General features: G+C 42.0%; 2 protein-coding genes across 2 annotated transcripts in view; one reads left to right on the forward strand and one right to left on the reverse strand.

Annotated features, from left to right (window-relative positions):
• Positions 1-19,834, forward strand: part of LOC5575945 (G-protein coupled receptor moody) — a 565,627-nt gene that overhangs the window by 323,547 nt on the left and 222,246 nt on the right. The window lies entirely within an intron of this gene.
• On the reverse strand, positions 6,826-8,059 carry LOC5575946 (zinc finger and BTB domain-containing protein 49). The gene is made up of 2 exons (XM_021839121.1): positions 7,916-8,059; positions 6,826-7,876 (listed from the first exon to the last, which is right to left on the reverse strand). The coding sequence occupies exons 1-2, from the start codon at positions 8,013-8,015 to the stop codon at positions 6,978-6,980; spliced, it is 999 nt and encodes a 332-aa protein (XP_021694813.1). The 5' UTR covers positions 8,016-8,059; the 3' UTR covers positions 6,826-6,977.

A 19,834-nucleotide genomic window follows, 5' to 3' on the forward strand; every position in this document is an offset into this window, starting at 1 on the left:
GAAATATTCCTGAGATTTCCTCCGGGATCGCTCCCGAAATTATCCTGGAGAAATTCATCTAGGGATTCTACAATAAATAACTTCTTGAATTCCTATAGGGTTTCCTCAAAAGTTTACTTCAGGAATTCCCTCAGGCATGCATCCAGGAAATCGCTACAGGAATTCTCCTGAGGATTTTTTTTAGGTAATCTTCCAGGAATTCCCCTTCAAATTTCTTTAGAGACTCGTTCTGGGCCTCCAAAAACTCCTCCGGGCAATTCTTCTAGAATCCTCTATAAATTCCTACATAGATTTACCCATGAATTCCTCCAGAGATTTCATCAAAATGATTAATAATTCATCCTGAATTTCATTTGCGATTTTTTTAAAGCTTCCTCTAGGAACTCCTTTTCTCAAGAAGATGTTTGAAAGAAAATAGATGAGGTCCTGAAAAGATTCCTAGAGCAATCCCTGGAGAAACCTTAAAAACACCTTTAAGTAAATGCTTCCAGCGGACCTTATGTCCTTTGAAAGAAGCACCACACCAGACCACGGACTAGCATGCAACGCCCAATTTCACAATCGAAACACGTTCCTGACGAAAAGTTTTCATAACTGAAGCGGGAATCAAACCCGCACTCCTTGGTCGATGCGGATAAATGCGTTGTAATTCTAGAAAAAAAAAATAATCCCTTGAAAAATCTCCGGTTGAATTCCTAGAAAAATGTCTGAAGTAATTCTTGCAAGAGCCAATCGAGGGATTCCTAGAAGAATTCTCTAGGGGAATTTATGAAAAAATCCCTGGAACATAAAATATGCTTTTTGGCTCCGTTTTTTTTTTTTCAACGGTTTTTTTATAATAAAGACTGCGTAGACGAAAAACATATTTCATTAAAATGTGCAGTTGATTGTCTACCAGCTCATCCTTGGACAATTTCTAGAATCATTAAGAATTTTTTAAAGCAATCCTTTGTGATATTACTGGTGAAAAAGCTGCAGAAATCCCTGTAGAGATTTTACTAGAGAAATCCCTGGATGAGCCTCTGGAGATACTACTGTAGGAGTTTCTAAAGGGTTTCTGGAGGATTTTTGTAGAACCTCTAGAGGTGCCCCATGACGAATGCTCGTAGAATTTGTAGAAAAATCCCTGGAAAACCCCTGTAGCCCCTGTTTTGACTCTTCTGGAGAAATCTCTGGAATAATTCGTCAAGAAATCCCAGAAGAAATCTTAGGAGGATTCCATGAAGAGATTTACCAAAAAAAAAAAATCAATGTAGAGCATTTACTGAAGGAATATTTGTAGAGATTTTCGTAAAAAGAAATCCCCGTTGGAGGTTCAGAACGAGTCCCAGTCAGTCTGGAAAAATTATTAAAATAATTCATGTCGCGATTTTCCTTGTGGTAACTCTGGGAGAATTCCTCCAAGAAATCTTGACGATTTTGTAAGTTGAGAAACACCTGCAAAATTCCTGGTAGAATCCCTGGAGTAATCCAGGGAGGAATCCAAGAAGAAATTTTCGGAATAATTCCTGGAAGCATCTTGAGAGGACTACTTGGAGATATCTTTGTATATTTTCGTAGAGGAATCATCGGAGAAAATTCTGAAGAAATCACTAGATAAATATCTTGAGTAACCATTGAAACAAAATGTCCTAGTGTAACTCTTAGAGAAATTCCTGGGAGAAACCTTGAAGATATGAACATTAACATACTCTAACAATCCCTTCATAAAATTAAAAAAGAAGTGTTGCCTTGAAGATTCTCTGCAATAATCCTTGATTTTCTAGAGGAATCTCTGAAACAATACTAGAAAAAAACGCTTAAAAATTATCTGGGGAAATTCTGCAGCTTTTCTGAAAGAATTCCTGAAACAGATCTTGGAGGATTCCTGGGAGAAACTCCTGGAAGAATCCCAGTAAAAATTTTACTTTAGTAATCACTAGAGACATTCTTGCAGAAACTCCTTGCGAAATCTCTAAAGGAATCCCTGTAAATGTCTTGGCTGTCTTGGTAGTATTATTTGAACAACACGCCAAGCCGTTCCCATAGGGGACGTTAGCCAGAAAGAAAGACGTTTCAAGTAACACTGTTCCATATGGTATGCCCTCTTCAACATCTAAGCCAATTTCTCTCGCCGTTCCCTTACGGTACCTATCCATCTAGTATTCATTGCTTTCTTCTCCATGCTCCCTCTTACTTCGAGTAAAATAGACCGATAACCAAATTAAATGCCTGTAAATATATAAAATATAAATATTGTTTGCAGGAATCCTAGGACGAATTGCTTATCGAATCCCTGGAGAAATTCCAGGAGGACTTGCTAAGATATTCATGGAGCCCTATCAAAACTGGTCTAAAATGTATCATGGAAAACAATAGTTCTTCCTGGAAGAATCTCTGGCAAAAGCCGTAGTGAAGAAATTGCTGTAAGAATTACGGTTGAGATTATACCTGAAGGAATTTTCGAAATAATTCCTGGAAAATTCTCTGGAAGAACCTCTGGAGATATTTAGAGAGTGATTCTAGAAGGAATATCTAAGGTTTTCCTAAAAGGATGTCTGGTGCCCTATTTAAGCAGGTCTCAAAATTGCGATTTTTGTCAAAAGTTATAATTTGCTAGCAATAAAATGTCGTTTCACTTATCCAAAATATGAATTATGTCGAATGATTGCGATTCCTTATATTACATTATTTTTACTAATTTGTTAATAACGGAAATAAAATTCAAGTATGATAACTTCATGTTTAAGAGACCCATAAAGCCTCAGTGGTAAACGCGCAGCTTCTCAGTAAGATAAAACTAATGGGCATGGGCTCGATTCCCACATTTCGGGTAGGAAATTTGAAATGAATTTTTGAGGATTTTTGAGAGCGTTTTAAAGTCATGGGTCATTTTTTACCCTTAATGCATAATGTGTAACTTTTTCTTAATGCACTAGGAAGGTTAAGAACATTTGCAAGAATTTAAACAGTATTTTATCCAGGCATTTTCCACAAAGTTGTCGTTCAAAATTGATTTAAGATTCTTTCAGGAATTCTTCCATGAAACTTTTGAGAATTTTCTTAAACCTTAAAAAATCGGCTTTATTTCAGGGGCGCCTCCAAGAAAGTGTCATGATTTTTTTTCAGATATCAATAGATTTTTTTCATATAACTTGGGATGAATTTCAAATATAAAACTTTAAATAATATCTGATGAATCCTGATTGAGTTCTAGAGTAACCCTTGAATAACTCCCACAAGGTTGGGTGTAAGAACTTCTAGACTATCGAGGAAATCTTCGAGGAATTCCTAAGCAAATTGATAGTTGCTATCCTACAGGAATTCCTTGAAAACTTTTGGATGGGTTCTTAAAAAATTGTATAGGACAGAGCGGAAGAATTATTAAAACGATTACAGAAGTATTATCTGGTGTGAAATCCTAAATAAAGAAATTTTTCGAAATATTTAGTAAGATTTTACATTAAAAATATTTGGAAGATATGTGGAATAAAACTTTGAATTACTACAGTAATTCTTGTGTGTATGTAGATGAGTTATTGTAAGAAATAAAACGAAAATGCCAGGAAAAATGCTTCAAAATCTTTGGAATGAACCTTTCTGGATTTTCTTGGAAAAACTCTTGTCAACTCTCTCCTAAGGAAACAACTAGGGCAATCCATAAAGGTGACAGTTGACAAATATCTGGAGCTATTACTGAGAATTACTTTCACCATAATCCATAAATTACTGAATCATCAAAGTGTTTGAGAAAGTGTCGAAGAAAAGAAAAAATTCTAAAAAAAAATGTGAATAAATGCGTAATAGTCTCTGAATTTTTTTTATAAAGCTGTTAAATTTAGCAGCAGGATTCACTGCAAGCAAAATAAGGAAGAAAGTGACTTAAGCTAGGTACCATTTTTATTAAAATACGGACTTTAGAGACCTACCGTCAAAAATGCATTAATTGGTCTCTTACAAGAGATCCGCTAACAGTTGCAAGCTCTGTTAAGAAACCTTTCGAATCTTTATTGCAAAACTCTGCGAAGAATACAAAGAAAAAAAAACAAATTCACTGCAGTTTTATGTTTTCATAGGGAAATTATAGAACAATATCAGCTGTTGAGTCTCGCAGTTAGTTCTAGTTTTTGTCAAGTCCGTCAAAAGTAAACTGGTTCGAAAAGGATATAAATTTTTATAATATATTAAATCACTTATGAAGTTGATCATATAAATAATCTTGAAGCTTTCTCAGTCTTGTGGTAATAACTGATATAAAAACAGTCACGTAAAATTTTATGTCAAGGATTCCATAAATTTGAAAATTTTCTGAACTTCCTCGGACATGAATATTTTGCTTACGTTTGTCCTACCCATGGTTTTGAATGTGGACGCGCCTCTGTGTAGAAGTAATTCTACGTGTAGTTCTGATGAAATAAATGTCGAAGATCTGGCCCAGTAGACATTGGAGACATTTGTTTAATTAGAGGGACAAAAATATCAAAACTCCAAGGGAAAGATAAACTTAAAAAGTTTGCTCTAAACGATCATTTCAAATTTACTATGTTTTAATTTTCAACTCTCACAAAGGCATGCGCGCTTTGTTTCCCTTTGTGTTTGACGCTTCAACCTGCAAGCCTTGTTGTTGCCCACAATCGTATGTCAACACAATCACTAAGGTGGCCCATTTTCATAGGTAAAAAACCGTGAATTTCTTTACTTACTCCACAAATTTGTTAAACTTCCAAGTAGAACACAGAGTGGTTGAAATTATAGTCAAATCGATTTTTTTTTTCTGCTTGGTTGCAGTCCCCATAAAAAAATTCTTCGATTCTTTTATATGGCAGCATTTTTCCATACATTCAAAAGTAACTTTTGAGCTACCAAAACATTGTAAACTTTGTTGTGAGTATTTTTCAACATATAAAAAATGGGTTCTGTGGTAATTTAACCCTCAAAATCCCGGAACGGACCTTGAATTTTTAAATGACCACCATTTGGAGATCAGTCGAACACGGGGTTACGGGGTTAGAATTAGGATAGCTATAGCTATAGAATCCGCAGAATATTGAGGAAAAATATAAAAATCAAAATAATGTGTCTATAATGTAGCCCATCAAAAGTCTATCAACATGTACTGAAAATAATTTAAATAGCTATTGTAATTAATTTTATATAAGCATTTGAAATTTAACTTCCTACACCTTGCCGGGTAAAATTTTCGACGCTTCACGCATAGAGTAAACTTTTTCCAGATGGCAGCACCGTACCTTCGTTAGAGCGACTTGGCTCATATACCGAAATTTTCATACGAATGTGATTTTAGTGCTGAAACTCGTCTCTGAAATCAAAAATCAAGAGATCCCATTTCGGGGTGAAATTGATTACTTGTCAAAACCGATTGTTGTTGGTTTTGAAAACAACTTTACTTGCTTAATTTGGGCTTCCTAAATCCAAATATGCTTGCTGAATTATTAACTGTGCAAGATTTATGGAAATAATGAATAGTTAATTTCAGGAATACAACATAAACGCCTCAATGTAGGCAATTTCCTAAGGAATCTTCTGATATCTATCAAAAATCCAATTCTATCCACAAAATGAGCAAATTTTTACGAATTTTGATGATAAATTCTGTTTTGAGGATAGATTTCTATAGCATCTTTACAAACTTTCAGGTTGACACCATATCCAAATCCAAGAACATGCCAAAATGTAGAGAAAAGCTTTCTTTTGTGAAATGAAGCTGCTCAAACGGTCATATATAGTGTTAAGTAAAGCTAGGTATGCTGTTCCGCTCAAGAAAAGTAAAAAATTCTGCACAAGAAATTTCCTACAGTGAGCTCCATTTTAAGTGACATTTCTTTTCAACTGCGTACTGCGATCAAAGAAAAATGCTTTTCTTGAGCATTTCTTGCAAGAAATTTCCCACTCATCGAGATAGGTGATTACCTGTGATTACTTTTCTGTTGAAGTGCATACTTCGCTTAAATCGAAAGTAGTTTAATTATGAAGCACTGTTATTTTTAACTATTTTGGGCGCTCAAAGTATAGCGTAAATAGCTACGCTAGCTATAAAACAACAAGGGGTAATTAGGATTTGACATCTCTTGTCTACAGGTTTTTTTGTAAGGTCTTAGTAGGCAATTGGCTTGTTTAGGGGTATCCGCTTCTTAACATATTCTGATTTGACATTGGGAACTGAACCAGAGCCGACAATTTCATAACTCTCTGTACCCTGGAAATATTTTTAAAACATCTTTGATGTTAGTAGGAAATCACTTTTGAATCACCAATAATGTAACTAGATTTGCATTGAATTGCTGAACCCTCGGTCCGGCTTTTCCCCTCTACCAGGAGCAATACAGTTTTCATTTAAATCCAGTTTAGTTCGTTGTTGTTAATAGTATCACCTATCGGGCACTTATTACCGCTTCATTTTTTGTCTAAAATAGATAGAAAAAATATTTTAATTTTGATAACCAGAAAACAAGATTGTAAAAACTGACATCAAATCGTCAACATAAGTAATTATTATTTTCACGAAGCTTGCTAAGATTGAGCTATAAAAAAATAATAGTGAACGCAAGAATTGTCAGAAGGGGGTGGTTCAAATTTTATAGCAGGCTAGAGTAAAAAGTTGGCGACTAAGTCAAAGAAACTGTTTGTTGAAAATGCTCGCGCATAGTCAAATATATTTATTAACAATGGAAAACGGAAAGAATTTGTGGAACATCGACTTATGGTGAGTTGACTGTTAAAATACTAAAATACACATGTTTTCAGTGTACAAATAAGATAAAGGCTAGGCAAATACAGATTTGAAGGGGGCGTATGATAAAAGACACATTTGTTCAATTTGGTAGTAATACGAAGAAAATCTTTTATTGAATATATGAGACCATAGACAGTATGCATGCATTATAAAATAAAAAAAAATCATAATCGAAAAATCGACTAATTCGTCAGAAATTCTTATCTCTAAATAATTTATATCACTGGTTTGAACTTAGTTCGTTTTAAAACGGTTTTCGAGCCTTCAACTTCTTAACCGTCCCATTGGTATGGCTCCACTTATGGTCGGTCACATGATCTGCCCGGTCGAACACCTTTCCGCAAATGTCGCACTGATGAGGACTTACGCTATGATGCAGCACGATATGTCGCTGAAGATCCGAATGGCGAATGAACTGCTTCGGGCACTCGCTGCACTTGAATGGCTTATCCTTCATCAGATGGCGCTGCCGGTGTGTCTCCATCGTGTCGAAGTCCCTGAACCGTTTACCGCAGATGTTGCACACATGCGGCGTCGGACCGGAATGGATCTGCTGGTTGTGCTGAACTTGTCCTCCTTTGGATTTGAACGCCTTGCCGCATAGCTCGCAGTTCCACGAGCTGGTGAACGTTTGTACCTTCTTGATCTTCCTTTTCATGCGGGGCTTTTGCGGAATACTATTGCATGGCGCTGATTCAGATTTTCCCACAATTGGCGGGTATTCCATAGTTGGGTTGTACGTTGCGGCCCCTTCTGGTGCAGCTACGCTGAAGTCGCTGACGCATTGGGGGATTGTGCTGTCTGGCCACTCCGATGATGGGTAATGCTCCTGAAAGGTCTTCAGCACTTCTTCCACAGAAAGTGTATCCAAGAAGGCCTTTAAATCGGAATCAGTTTGAAATGTGGCACATTCAGCTGGATTCGGTTGAGATTCAACTGCTTCAAAGGGAGAAGCGTTAGGGAACAGCTGAAGTTCCGATTCGTTAAAAATTGTTGGCCAAATAGTCGTTTCGCTGGCTGATTGTGTATCCAAATAGGCTTTTAGCTCTGACTCGTTTTGAAATGTCACAATTTCAACTGGAACCGGTTGAGGCACTCCTGCTGCTTCAAATGGTGCAGCGTTAGGGAAGAACTGAAGAACCGTTTCGTCAGATATTGGTGGCCAAATTGAATTGTAAGCCGCTTCACTGACTGATTGTTGAGTGTTGCCATCTGCCACATATTCCACGATCTGATAGTTTGTTTGATCAGAATTGATCTGATGATCGTTATGATTCTCCATGATGATAATCTTATTTGTCGGCACATATAAACTCTAGCGCAGAAAGAAATCACTACTGAAGATTTGTCTCGGCGCTAAGGTTTATATGAAGCCGACAAACAAATTTATTTCATACCCAGCGATTTTGCTGATAAGTACCCAACGATTTATTTAACAGGAGCCTAAATGGTTTCAAAGCATTTATTTTACTCTGAAAATCGTCAGCTCCTCGCTACCTGTACCACAGAGCTCTTGATCATCAAGCTGCTGCAAATCCAGCGTCCGGATTGTGAAATCGCTCAAGATTTCTAAATTGACTCGCGCTTCCAGAATTGGCCCTCATCGTTCAATCGGCCCTTTTCAGGGCCGACAAATATGTACTAAAGAGTTATTTGTGAAATATTTCCGAATGTGTGTACCACATACTTGCTATACTCTCTTAATTCTTCTCGTAGTATCATACAATATCTGATTTGTTATGAATAATTGACAATCGCCAATAGGGGCCTTCCTAAGCCGAGTGGTTAGAGCCTGCGGCTACATAGTCTAAGTTCAATTCCCGGTCGGTCCAGGATCTGGCGCGATCCGGTTTGGTGGCGGCGCGACAATAATATAATCAACCAAATATAAGTGAATTTTTATAATGTTGGCTGGGTTTAAATATAGTTTGGTTCAAGGTAAATTATATATAGATTTATTTCAATGCACGATTTAAATGTGTAAGATGTTGTGGCATTTGAACGACAAACTATTGAAGTCTACACACAAAATTCTGTTTGGTTTAAATCTGCGCGAATGTGCCACCAGTTTGGTAATTAAAGTGCATTGGTTTGAAACTTAAAAAATGTGAATTCAGCTATAGAATGATAATAATGAACCAGGATGAGGCATTGGTAGTGGTTTTAGTCGTGGAAATTCAAAACCACAAAGCAACATTGTTTCCAAATATTGCATATCAATTTGTTTCAATTTGATCAATTTGATTGTCCAGAGAGTCTAACAATATTTGAAGCTATTCAAAAATTTTTTGAAAAAAAAAACTTAGGAAATTCCAAGGCAGAATCGAAGACGAATTCAAAATTCAAATCAAGGAAAATTCAAGAATGTTTTAGGAAATTAGAAAAAAGAATAGTTATTTGGTGCAATTTTGAAGAGTTTCCAACGAAATTTGAAGTATTTACAACAAACTTCGATGTATTTCATATGAAATACTAAAAACTTTTCATTGAAATTTGGTGCATTCTTAACAAAATTTGGTAATTTTTGTAGCGTCTTACTTAATTTGATTTTTTTAAACAAAAATCTAACAAAATTTAAAGAATTTATAACGATATTCAAGGAATTTTGTACGCATTTCAGAACCAGGCTTACAGAAAAGTTGGAAGATTTTTTTTGACAAATTCAAAAAAATAATTAAGATATTTTATGCAATATATTTTAAACAAGTTTGAAGCATTTTTTTAAAGAAATTTGAAGGATTTCTTTTGAATATTGCTACATTTTTTACTAAATTTAAAACATTCTCATTGAATTTAAACAGAAAGTCAGTATAAGTTTCTAACAAAATTAGATCGTTTTCTAAAATGTCATTAGAATAAAATTAGTACATTAGAACAAAATTTTATACATAATTTATAGTCTGCAGGGTTCCAAATTTTCGTATCAATTATGCGCAATCAACGATTATTGCAAGAAAGGAGAATGTTTTTTTGCTTCTTCACGTGAAAACTTTTATTCCCTAGAGATACTGGTGTCGACGGGATTCTAACCTAGAACATTGCTAAAAACAACCGCGATGCGTGCATCAGTGGTTAATTTGGCGCATAAAAGCAACTGCTGCTTGTAGTGATGGATGCTGGAAAAGTTCTCCATGGATAGGAGAAAGAGAAAACAAACTTCTCACAGCTGTGGAGGCGTGCGATTTTTCACACTGTTATAGCCACCTTGAATTCTTATGGCTACACTGTAAACCCTCCATTAACCCTTTAATGTGCAAAAAGTACCCATTTTATGCAAGTATATGGAGCTGTCAAAATAAAGGGTACTTGTCAATTTCAAATAGTGGGTAGATTATGCCCATTTCGAAATACCAACCGTGTACCCTTTAATGGGTGAAAATAGTCATATGTAGTTATCTACTTCGTGAATACGTTTAAACGGAGCTGACTAAAATAATCGCTTTACCTAAAGACAAGCAGATCTTCCGATACTTTTCAACAAAGGTAATTTATTCAATGTTGGCATTATTACTTTTAGTTTATCCTGTTCATTATTTTCAGGTTTTATGATGAAACTGTTAATAAAAACTCGAAAGCGACATCAGATCTATATAGCATCCCCAAACAGAAAAAATATGCTGCATGCTCAAGAATACGTGCCAGTTCACTTATAACATAGTAAAATAAATGTTATTTTTTGTGTTAACTTATTTTACGACTTTTTTTTCAAAAATATAATGAAAGAAAATTTCAAATTTTAGAAACAATAATGTGATTGATAATACAGAATGAAATTTACCCATTTTCATTAAAAATCTGTCGGCAATAATGGGTAAAATTCACTCGTTGATTTGACGTACAAGCCGTTTACTCTATAAAGAGTAAAGGCCCTTTACTCTTCTTATGAGTTAAACTAGTTTCTCTCAAAGTGAGTACTTTTTTACCCTTTAAAGGGTACTTTGACCTTACAGTGTATCCTATTTTGTATCATACCTTATTTGTGAACACACTTTGACTTCCCTACCTATGTTTACCAACCGAACTGAATAAAACTATTGTATAAGAGAGTACGAATAGTAGAGAACGTGTTTTTGCTTTCGTGGTAAGAATTGTTGGCAAGCAGAGTTCTCACAGAGCACAAGCGGACACACACGTACTGGTCTCGGAAGGATTAAATAAAACGGAACAAACGCCGCGATACTTTTACGAGCAAGGACGAACTATATTTACATACAATGGCGGTATCGAATTCACTAGTGCTAAAAATAAACTTTGTTGTTGTCGTCTTCTTTAAAAACATAAACACTTACAGTGTTGCCAGAAGGGCCAAATATAAAAGGGGTAAGAATGTCAAAAACTCAAAGATGTAGTAAGGGGTGAGACATTGCCATATCCCATCACTCCTCCTCAATGGCTGGACACCTTACCTCGACTCGGTCGTCCATCAACCAAACCCAACTGCTCGGCAAACTGTTGATGTTTAACGAAACCCAATGGCTTCGTCAGGACGTCAGCTGGCATCTGGTCCGTTGGGCAGTACTGAAGCACCACCTCGCCTTTGTCGCACAGGTCTCGGACAAAATGGTGCTTGGTCTCGATATGCTTCGAGCGTTTGCTGGATCTTTCGGAACGGGCGAAGCTCAGGCATCCTTGGTTGTCCTCGTATACCAGTGTAGCTTCTAACTGTTCCTCACCGAAATCTTTAAGCAGTCGTCGCAGCCACACAACTTCCTGGCACGCTTCTGCCAGGGCGACGTACTCGGCCTCCATCGTCGATAGCGTAACACAATTTTGCCGACGACTGACCCAGCAAACTGCTCCTCCTCCATAGAACACTACGTAGCCGGTTGTTGACCTACGCGTATTCTGATCTCCAGCCCAATCCGAATCAGAAAATGCCACTAGCTCTTCCTTCTTCTTCCGTCCAAGCAGCAGTTTCCAATCTCTGGTACCCTTCAGGTACCGCACCACACGCTTCGCAGCTGTCCAGTCTACCTCTGTTGGGGCGCTGAACTTCCTTCCTAGTATCCCAACACTCGTCGAGATATCTGGCCGCGCACACACCGCCACATAGAGAAGCGCACCAACCACACTCCTGTACTTCGTGCCATCTTCGAACGGTTTCTCCTCAACCTCTCGCTTCAGATAGCCCTGATCCATGGGCGTTCTTGCCGTCTTTGCATCACAAAGACCTACTTTGGCAACCAGTTTGTCGATGTAGTTAGCCAGGCTAACACTGTACCCGTCGCTCTCCTTCTGAACTTCCAGACCTAGGAAGTGTTTAACGTCACCTAGATCAACTATATCGAAATGCTGACCCAGCTGTTTCCGAACGCGAAACAACTCCTCTTCGCTCACAGATCCGACGAGGAAATCATCCACGTACACGATCAGGTACACTCTCTTGCCGTTTCTGGTTGCCACGAATAGACACGGATCCGCAGAACTTGTTTGGAATCCAAGATTTGTCAGAACACCGGTTAACTTCCGGTTCCAACAACGGGCTGACTGCTTCAACCCGTAAATACTTCTACGAAGTCGGCAAACGACCTCCTCCTTGCCGCAAACTTCGTATCCGGGTGGTTGGCGCATGTAAATCTCCTCATCTATGTCTCCGTAGAGATAAGCGGTGCGCACGTCAAAGTGCTTCAACATCATTCCCTTTTTCGCAGCCAGTGACAGCAGAACTCGTAGGGTGGTGTGTTTAGTCACAGGAGCGAACACCTCATCGTAATCGATGCCGTAACATTGCGTGAACCCCTGGGCAACAATCCGCGCCTTGTAGCGGACTACTTCGTTGGACTCGTTCCGCTTTACTTTGTAGACCCAACGGCTGCCTACAACTCTCTTACCTTTCGGTAAAGGTACCAACTCCCACGTCCCGTTCTGCTTGTGCGACTGGATTTCACTATCCATCGCTGCCTTCCACAACACTCGGTCCGGACTGGACACTGCCTGCTTGAAAGTCACTGGTTCTTCAGCTTCCTGCTCCACGACGCCTACCACATAATCCGACAACCGGCTTGGTAGCACGCCTCGGGTGCGACGACCTTGTCGAGCCTCACTTCCCGCTTCTTCGCTATGTGCTTCGTCCACTTCACTATTTTCTTCTTCGTCTTCATCCTCCTCCTTCATTGCGAGGGGATCGTCTTCTGGATCGGGATCGTTCATGCTGTGGTAGTCTTCTTGCTCGCTTGTTTCACTCACTGTTTCTTCGTTTTCTTCGCCGTCTTCGGCAACTTCTCCCATAGCTTCTTCTACAGCTGCCGGCTGCTTCGATAACACTACCGGAAGAGGCCACTCAAACTCACTATCCGGTGAATTCTCGACGGATGTTGACTCCAATTCCGTCTCACGAAACGATCCATCCTTTAGCTCCAAAAATCTTGCGTCACGGCTGATGGTGACCTTATCCGTCGACGTATCAACGAATCGGTACCCCTTGTGGACATCAGAGTACCCGATGAACCGTAACTTCCTCGCCTTTCTGTCAAACTTACCTCGCTTGACGTCGGGTATATGTACGTAGGCGGGACAACCGTATACTTTCAAGTGACTCAGTACAGGTTGCCGCCCGTACCATCTCTCATATGGAGTTTTCTCCACGGATCGCGACGGAAGTCGGTTCTGTAAATAAGCAGCCGTAACCACGGCCTCGCCCCAATATCGCTTGGGTAGGCCAGCATCGAGGAGCATCGTCGTCGCCATCTCCTGCAGCGATCGATTTTTCCGTTCGGCTACACCGTTTTGTTGTGGTGTATACGCTGTTGTGAATTGCGCTTTGATGCCCTCCTTGGCAAAGAAGTCGCGCAACTCCTTATTCGCGTACTCGCCTCCGCCATCCGAGCGGACAATACGCGGCTTTCGGTTGAAAAGATTTTCCGCATACCGAACGTACTCCTTCACTTTCTCCGGCGCTTCTGACTTCTTTTCTAGCAGGTAAACGACGGTGAAGCGGCTGAAGTCATCAATCATCGTCATCAAGAACCGCTTCCCGCCTGGCGTCGTTGTTCGCATCGGCCCACACAAATCAGTGTGAATCAGATCCAGCACTTGCGTTGACTTCTTCTCAGCTGTCTTGGGAATCGGATTCCTCGCCAACTTCCCCTCCAGACACGGTTCGCAGCATTCACGGATGCCACAGTCGCTCACATTCATGCCGATGCCCAACTTCTCCTCGCGAATTCGCCTAATAACATCGGGGTGCCTATGCCCGAAACGTCGGTGCCACTGATGCTGACAATTAAGGGTGTGTGTCTTACCTTCAACTTTCTTCGACGATTCTGCTAGCTTCAGCCGGTATAGGCAGCCAGAACGCTCTCCTACTACCGTCAATGAGCCGGTAGCGTTACGGATCTCACATCCATCGTCCTTGAAAACGGCCGTGAAACCATTCGCTGTCAATTTGTCCACCGAAATCAGTCCACTTGTCAACGATGGAACGTATAGAACGTCGACAAGCTTCACATCAACTGCATCACCGTCGCTGTTCACACCGAGCACTGTACCTTCACCGTATCCGGCCGTTTTAGCCATTTTTCCATCGGCCAGGAACACATTTGGGCCATTCTTCTTTTTCAAAGTCGAGAAAAAGCTCTCATCACACGTCATGTGACAACTTGCCCCACTGTCTATGAACCACGACCCGCGTGGAACACTTCCGGCCATGAAGCACACACCACTGCCAGTATTCTTCGCCTGCTTAGCACTTTGCTTCTCTTCGGGCCTCTTCCGTTCTTCGTCACCTTTCTTCTGCCGCGCAAGTATTCGGCAATCTCGCTGAAAGTGACCCGGCTTTCCACAGTGGAAACACTTCCGGATCTGTACCGTACCACTTTGCTTCCCGTTCTTCGTTGAACTCTTCATCGCGCTTGCATCACTTCGCGAACCACCATTCTTCTCCTTTCTTCGCTCGAATTCGTCGAGCAACTTCGACTTCACCAATTGCATGGTTAAGTCGGCATCCGGCCGACCCTCCAAGGCTGTCACTAGCCCGCCATAGGAGTCCGGCAAACTTCGGAGAATCATGGCAATCCGAAGTGGCTCTTCCAAGTCTATACCGGTCGTCGACAACCGATCGTACAGTTCTTCAATTTCTAGGAGGTGTTTCTCCATATCACCACCCTCGCACAAGTTCAACGCACACAGTTTCTTCAGCAAAGACACTCGGGAAGTCATCGTCGACTTTTCGTGGTACGCGCGCAATTTGTCCCAAAATTCTTTCGCGGTTGTGGCACTTTTTACCAGGCTAAACTGGCTATCTTCCACACACAAGCCGATAGTTGCACGGGCTTTTTGTTCGTCTTTCGTCCACTGTGCAGTCACCGGCTCCGGCTTAACTTCGGTAATCACATACCATAGTTCTTCCCGCATCAACAACATTTCCATACGGAATTTCCAACTTTGCCAGTTGGTGTTGTTCAGCCGCGCAAACGAAAGTTTGCCCAAATCAGCCATCTTCACACACAAGAGGCACACTCACGACGGGGAAAAAAAAAAACAAACCGGTCCGCGGGATCACTTTTCTCACTATTTTCACCTTCCGGACTTCGCTCTGGGCCAATAACCTGTTGGCAAGCAGAGTTCTCACAGAGCACAAGCGGACACACACGTACTGGTCTCGGAAGGATTAAATAAAACGGAACAAACGCCGCGATACTTTTACGAGCAAGGACGAACTATATTTACATACAATGGCGGTATCGAATTCACTAGTGCTAAAAATAAACTTTGTTGTTGTCGTCTTCTTTAAAAACATAAACACTTACAGTGTTGCCAGAAGGGCCAAATATAAAAGGGGTAAGAATGTCAAAAACTCAAAGATGTAGTAAGGGGTGAGACATTGCCATATCCCATCAAGAATTTGCCGTCCAAATTGCTAGCGGATTGTGCTTCGCCCGTGATCTACAACAAATGAACTGTTTGCTAACGTTGCTGGAGGGGACAAGTTTTCGAAAATTGTACGGAAGGCGGTTCGTTCTTGTGACGGACAATGAACCACTCAATCAAATTCTATCGGACACGAAGGGTCTTCCGAAAATGTCAGCGCTAAGAATGCAACACTATGCGATATTCTTGCAATCGTTCGACTTCAGTATCAAATTCAGACCGATGAAACAACACGCAAATGCTGATGCTTTTTCGCGACTGCCGCTGAAGACCAAAGCACCTGACAACGTTATCGAGGAGACCGATATGTTGGAAGTTAACATGATCGGAACGCTACCATTAACAGTAGGAGAGCTCGCAAAGGCTACTGCTGCGGATCACACCGTAAAACCATTACTGGAAGGTTTGCGTAGTGGAAGAACTGTAGAACCAAGTCATCGCTTTGGAGTAGATCAGTCGGAATTCTCCTTGCAGAAAGGCTGTATTCTACGTGGAATCAGGGTCTACATTCCACCGATTCTTCGAGAAAAAGTTCTCAGCGAATTGCACTCTACACATTTTGGAATGACAAGACTGAAGTCGCTGGCCCGTGGATATGTTTGGTGGCAATGTATTGATAGTCAGATTGAAGAGATGGTGAGAAATTGCAGCCACTGCCAATCCACGAGAGCTGAACCGGCAAAAGCGCCAACACACTGTCGGGAACAACCAACGAAGCCGTTTGAACGAATTCACGTGGACTTCGCTGGACCGTTCATGCAAAGTTATTTTATGGTGTTGGTAGACGCCTATACGAAGTGGCCTGCGGTGAAAATACTAAACAACATCACTAAAGCGACTACAATACAAGTCTGCCGGGAGTACTTTGCAACTTATGGGATTCCTTCGGTCTTAGTGTCGGATCACGGAGTCCAGTTTACTTCCGACACTTTTCAAGATTTTCTTAGCAAGAATGGTGTTTACCACAAGATGGGAGCGCCATACCACCCATCTACGAACGGATTAGCGGAAAGGTTCATTGGGACTTTCAAGGCTAAACTCAAAAGTTTGAAGTGTGACAAGTCGATGTTACATGCTGAATTGTGCAACATTCTGCTCACATACAGGAATACAATCCACCCGGCCACTGGAAAATCTCCGGCCTTAATGGTGTACAATCGTTCGCTGCGGTCTCGCTTAGACTCGATGTTTTCCAATCCCAAAGATGCTGTGAAGGATGTCCAAGGAAAAACCCGAGACATTGCGGAGGGGGCGAGAGTTGCGGCTAGGGACTACATTGATAGCGACAGATGGAAATACGGAGTTGTTGCTGAAAAACTCGGTAAGCTGCACTACTACGTAAAGCTGGATGATAGTAGAACATGGAAAAGGCACATCGATCAGCTCAGAGAAGTTGGTTCTAGTTTGGAAACCACTAGACCCCTGTTACTGCGTGAATCACCTAATATTCCAGCCGTTGTATCGCAACAAGTAATGGATAGTGATGCGAACTTCAAACGCCCGAACATCAGTGCAAATAACATCCCTTCAAATGGTTCGGTGGTGCAACCAGAATTTCTTCAACCACCAATAGCTGATACATCGTCTGTAGGAGTCAACAATGCGAAACAACCGGGTTCAGTTAATCAGGATTCAACACTCTCCATTCCACCGGTTGTGAAAGACTACCGACAGTCACCAAGGAGATCCGGCAGGGTAACACGGCCGCCAACAAGACTTGATCTATGAATAGACCATTTCCGTCAGATTGATTGATTGATTGACTCTTTATTAAGGGGAAATTCAGCACGAGGCTGGTTCATCCCCGTATATAAAAGGGGGGGGGGGGGGTAAATTTGCAGGGATGGAGGGGGAGAGGGAGTTACATTGTATAATTAACAGTGTATGTTGCGGTGTTCTTTGTTTCACTGGTGTTGTCGAATGATGTGGAAGTTCCGTATCGAGTTCAAGGTCATAGCAGGGATCGTAATGGTAAGGGATGTGGTGATTTCGTATTCGTTTTCAGGTCCAGGGTCTTAGCAGGGGTCATATTAAGGTAAAGAGTCCAGCCTCTTTCAAAAAGATTATCAGCTGTCGTTCCTTTACCGCGTCATTTTGGAGGGTGCTGTCGATACCGGTGATCTCGTGGATTATTCTTAGGTGCTCCAGGGTAGGACAGTTTATCAGAAAATGTTCGACAGTATTTTGTGTCCTGCATGTCTCGCACTGGCGGTGGAAACTGCCCCCTGTGCTACCCATGTCATGTGTCAGCCGTGTATGTCCCGTACGCAGCCGAGAGAGGACGACCTGCTCCCGGCGAGCAGGTTGGTCCTGCCATGTTGTCGTGGTGTTTTTAATTTTGCGAAGGAATAACCCTCTGTTCCGGTGCCATTCTACGGACCAGGCGGTCCAAAGTCGCTACTTCAACCAGGATTTTACGTCATCACGGGGGATCTTTCTGGATAGTAATGGGCTGTTACGGCCGATGCCAGCGAGTGTGTCAGCTCGCTCATTGCCGGAGATGCCGCAGTGACCGGGGACCCACATGAATGTGGCTCTAGTGGATGGGCTATCCAAGGCTGCCTGGATTTTCTGTATGTAAGGGTGTCGATTGTTTGGGTTAGCAATTGCAGACAAAGCACTATCGGAGTCGCTGACGACCAGCACCGGATAGTCGCAGGGCGTCGTGATGGCTACAAGTATGGCCGCAGCTTCAGCCGAGAAAACGGAGCACTGACCAGGGAGGCTGTGATAGATTTCTGTAGTGCGACTATGAATGCCGAGACCGACCCGCTCCGCTAGTTTGGAGCCGTCGGTGTATCGGACCTCGTGCCAATTGAATTTTCTGTGTAGTACCTCTCTGAAAGCAGTCTGTACTTCCGTGGGGTTGCACTGTCTCCGGAAATGGGTCTTAATGTTTTGGGCTATCTGGGGTCTCTTGGCCGACCAGCTTCTGGGTCTGATTCGGTGGAGCCCGGCCACCGGAGGAAGCTGGATGTTGGCCACAGCGTTAAGAGCAGAGTTCGCATTCTCTTCGAGGATGCAAGTCTGCCCATCTTCCTTGGTCCTTTCCAGATAGCAGACGGTGCGGTTTCCGAGGGTCAAAGCGGCTTTATACCGGAAAGGTAACACACCGGCTTCTGCGCAAGCTGAGTCAGCAGGAGTGGAAGGTAGTAGTCCAGAGATCGCACGGATGGTGTTGTTGTAGGTTGGCGCCAGTGTTTTCACTAGATTGTCCTGTGCGTGGCTGGTAATCTCGATTCCGTAGAAGAGGCGACTACAAATTACGGCGTCGGCCACCCGGTGTCGCGTAGCGCGGTCGCTGCGCGTCCGTTTGGATGATATGCTACGGATCAAGTTGACACGGTTTGTACAACTCTCCTTGACCGCGAGAAAGTGACTGTGGAAAGAAAGTTTTCGATCAAGCGTCACTCCCAGCACTTTAAGTGTTTTCTTCGAGGCGACCGTCTTTCCGTTGGCCGTTATAGGTGTTTTTGGTGGGCGGTGATTTGAGTTGCAGATGTGAAGTCTTGAGCTCTTTTCAGGCGCGATGTCAAAGCCCGTGTTGCCAGCCCATTTGGTGACGGCATTCACTGCCGCTTGCATCTTCCGGCGGATTGAACGGGGATGTTTTCCTGTGACCAGGAGCAAGATGTCGTCCGCGTATACCAATATATATACTCCTTTCGGTAGCACCAGAAAGAGCCCACTCATGGCTACGAGGAAGAGTGTAACCGAAATCACAGAGCCTTGAGGCACTCCGGTCTCCTCCCTCGTGACTTTCGATCGGTGATTTCCTATCAGGACCTCGAAGGTTCGGTTTGTGAGGAAATTCTTTATGAAATTCAATAGGTTTCCGGATACTTCCCATTCTACTAGTTGCTTAAGGATGCTAGGGGCCCAGGCTCGGTTGTATGCCTTGGCGAGGTCGAGGGATACGATTTCCACGTGTTCCTGTGCCTTCATTGCGTCTTCTAGGATACTTCCGAGATTAGTTAGGTAAGTCCCGGTACCATACCCTGGGCGAAATGCATGTTGGCGGTACCCTAGTAGGCCATTGGACTCAAGATGCTCCATCAGCCGACGATTTGCCATCCGTTCTGCAATTTTGCATGCACAGCTGGTGAGTGCTATCGGGCGGTAGCTGGTGGTACTGTTAGCCGGTCCGGAACTCTTGGGTATGGGGACTACAAGGCTGTGCTTCCACTCTTCTGGTAGCGTGCCCTCAATCCATTCCTGATTTATTAATTCTAA

Source organism: Aedes aegypti, chromosome 1, assembly GCF_002204515.2.
Source record: "Aedes aegypti strain LVP_AGWG chromosome 1, AaegL5.0 Primary Assembly, whole genome shotgun sequence".
Classification (NCBI taxonomy): domain Eukaryota; kingdom Metazoa; phylum Arthropoda; class Insecta; order Diptera; family Culicidae; genus Aedes; species Aedes aegypti.